We start from the raw sequence: 2694 nt of genomic DNA, 5'->3' as shown, positions 1-2694 counted from the left end.
CCCCCCCTTCCCTCCTCCCCATGATTTATGATGGGCAATTTGCTAGTAATGTATTAATTGTCTCATTACTAGTTAAAAACAAACCCAAAAGAATCCCTAACCATTTCCAGACCCTCAAAAATACAACAAAATAAATCAATTGCAAGGAAACAGTCAACAGTAAAACACAAAACAAAGGAAACACATGCAGACATATGCATTTCTCCTGCTGATGGATCTTATCTGTGGCAATGCACCTGAAATAAACCCTTGCTTCAGCTCATAAAGGCAGGCAAGATTGTGCTGGCATGAGCATGCATACTTCCAACATTAACATAGTTTAGTACATTTACCAAACACCAGCAGCAAGTTTTTAAAACTTTCTTTTGACCCCACGTCAGTTCATGTAAAATGACCAGCATTTACATTAATGATTCATAATTCACTAACATCTGTTTCAGTTCATAGAAAGGAATGGCTGTTTTCAAGCCCTAAATAGCACTTCAACGAAGGAGTGTCCAAAGGCGGCTTATTTCATGTACTTCATTAAGAGCTTCATGTATTTTAAAGAACAATGGCTGCCTTTCACCAGTTTTTTGCATTTTACCTTTCCTCTCTGGCAGCGACAAAGCACATTTTACGGTAAACTGTCAGCTGAGAAACTGATTTAGGAAAGAAAGAGAGACATCGCTTGCCTACATCGAGCACAGCTTCACCTTTGTCATCATCGTGACTGGTGGACTTGACTGATACAATAAACCAGATAACCCGTGTGATACAAGGCTAACACAAGTAAACTGATTTTTGTTATAAGCGAGGACCAGAAATATTCTGCATCTTCTCCCTATGCAAAGAATAACTGAAAGCCGAAAAGGTCAAAGAACTAAGCCAAAACAATGAATGACAGCAGAGCACATTTTACAAATCCCTATTACATCACCCAGAGAAAACAAAACATGCTCGGCCAAAAACCACAAGTGCCCATTCTAGATGATCCCTCCTTTTCATATTTTTGTTGGTTTATGATCTACTGGCATGAAGCATACTAGGGTCAGTGTATAAAAATGCAAATTGCATACCTGGAGCTCTAGGGCACAAAAGCACAATTGCCTCGCCTCTGCAAAACTGATAAGCCTTTTCACAGACAAAAGGATAAAATAATGCACGTACATTTGAACTCAATAGACGGACTGATTTTGTTTTTTCAAGCTCCATCCTCCTGTCGAAGGTTTTCTGGAAAAGCCATGCAGAGCAAAGCTTGCACATTCCTCTGTCTAAATGGAAGGCATAGCCACTTGATTTTTATTCACTTTGAAACAGAGATGTTTTCTTTGGATACATTATCATTGTAGCTCTCTTCACATGGCATGAAGTCCATAGCTGATTTACTTGGCTGGAACACTCTGTCAAATACCTGAAACACTAAGTGCCTGTGTGTAGTGTGTATAATGGGATGGAAATATTTATTATATATTATACAGCTGAATGATCTCACCGCTTGTCTAAGATTATGACTATAACTTGAAGAAGATGCAAGCTGCAGTTCCAAATTAAAATTCCTCTCCTTATCTGACACGTTCTTTTACAAGCTGGCTGCATGTAGCCATGTGATCTTTGGATGTCAAGTTATACTTACTTTGTACAGTGAGAAAAAAGCTCTTTGCAGGGGCTGATTTCGAGTTTTTCCTCCGTCTGCTGGACAAGATCTCGACTGACTTCTGTGACATAAACTGGGGACTATGGAGAGAACAAAGAGGGCGTGTTATCTTTGTGATAAGAAGCAGATGCTTCCCTGCTAGCACATGTTATGCTCTTGATCGTTCCAAATCAGCTCCAGTAATTTTGTCAGAGGAAAGGAGAACCGAGTCATGCTGCAAGTCAAATAGGATACCATCGTGAATTCCCCCACACGCCGCTAGATCCTTGTACTAATGCAATAACCTTTCATGCGCTCTTCTGTACCTTCACCCTCTTCTTCATTTCCATGAATATGCAAAACACCCAGCTTGCCAACTTCCAGCAGCTCACAGACCACGTTTCAAACCCCATGCAAAATCTGCTATGCTGAACTGCATACAGGCTGATTTTGCATTCTTCAAAACAAAAGCAAATTCTACCCATGTTTTCCCATCATTGATGCTTCACTGCATTGTCTGAAAACTCCCCCACTTTTATTTTTAGCAGGAACCAAACACAAAGAACAGAGACGATGTATTTCAATTTAAATAATACAAAAAGATGCCTGTGCCTAGCTGTGGGCACCTTACATACAGCTGGTAGCAAAACAACGGCCCATCAGCATTAAAATAATCATTTCAAACAGGAACTCAGCCAACCGACCAAGTAAGAAATTTCTCCTAATCCTTCTGTCATTGTAGAAAACACACCAGAGGCCTTCTCCAAACATCCTAACGGGAAGTTTTTCACCGTGTGCCCAGCCAAGGAGCCAAATTCAGGTAATTTTGGACCAATTAATAGTAAAGCCCTAGTTTTTAGGCAAACTCTTGAACACTGGAAAGAAAAAGAGCCATTGTTATAACAAATGAATGGCATTTTATATTTTGTGTATGGGTCTTATTAGGACTCTTTTATATATTCCATAGGATTTTTTTGATATCTTATTCCCTTAGGTTCCTGTGAAAATCGTGTGTGTGTGTGTGTGTGTGTGTGTGTGTGTGTGTGTGTGTGTGTGTGTGTGTGTGTGTGTGGGTGTGA

The 2694-nt window shown here is 39.9% G+C and overlaps 1 protein-coding gene across 3 annotated transcripts in view; it reads right to left on the bottom strand.

The window, feature by feature from the left end:
• GRK5 (G protein-coupled receptor kinase 5) overlaps positions 1 to 2694 on the bottom strand; it is a 298467-nt gene that overhangs the window by 46402 nt on the left and 249371 nt on the right. For all 3 annotated transcript variants that reach the window (XM_019502906.1, XM_019502907.1, XM_019502908.1), the window contains one exon: positions 1616 to 1716. In XM_019502906.1, the coding sequence (XP_019358451.1) occupies positions 1616 to 1716 (101 nt within the window). The remainder of the gene's footprint in view (positions 1 to 1615; positions 1717 to 2694) is intronic.

The sequence above is a fragment of the Gavialis gangeticus genome, unplaced genomic scaffold (assembly GCF_001723915.1).
Source record: "Gavialis gangeticus isolate Ggan-Ray unplaced genomic scaffold, GavGan_comp1, whole genome shotgun sequence".
Classification (NCBI taxonomy): domain Eukaryota; kingdom Metazoa; phylum Chordata; order Crocodylia; family Gavialidae; genus Gavialis; species Gavialis gangeticus.
The sequence above is the reverse complement of the archived record's forward strand: the minus strand, read 5'-3'. Positions and strand labels throughout refer to the sequence as shown.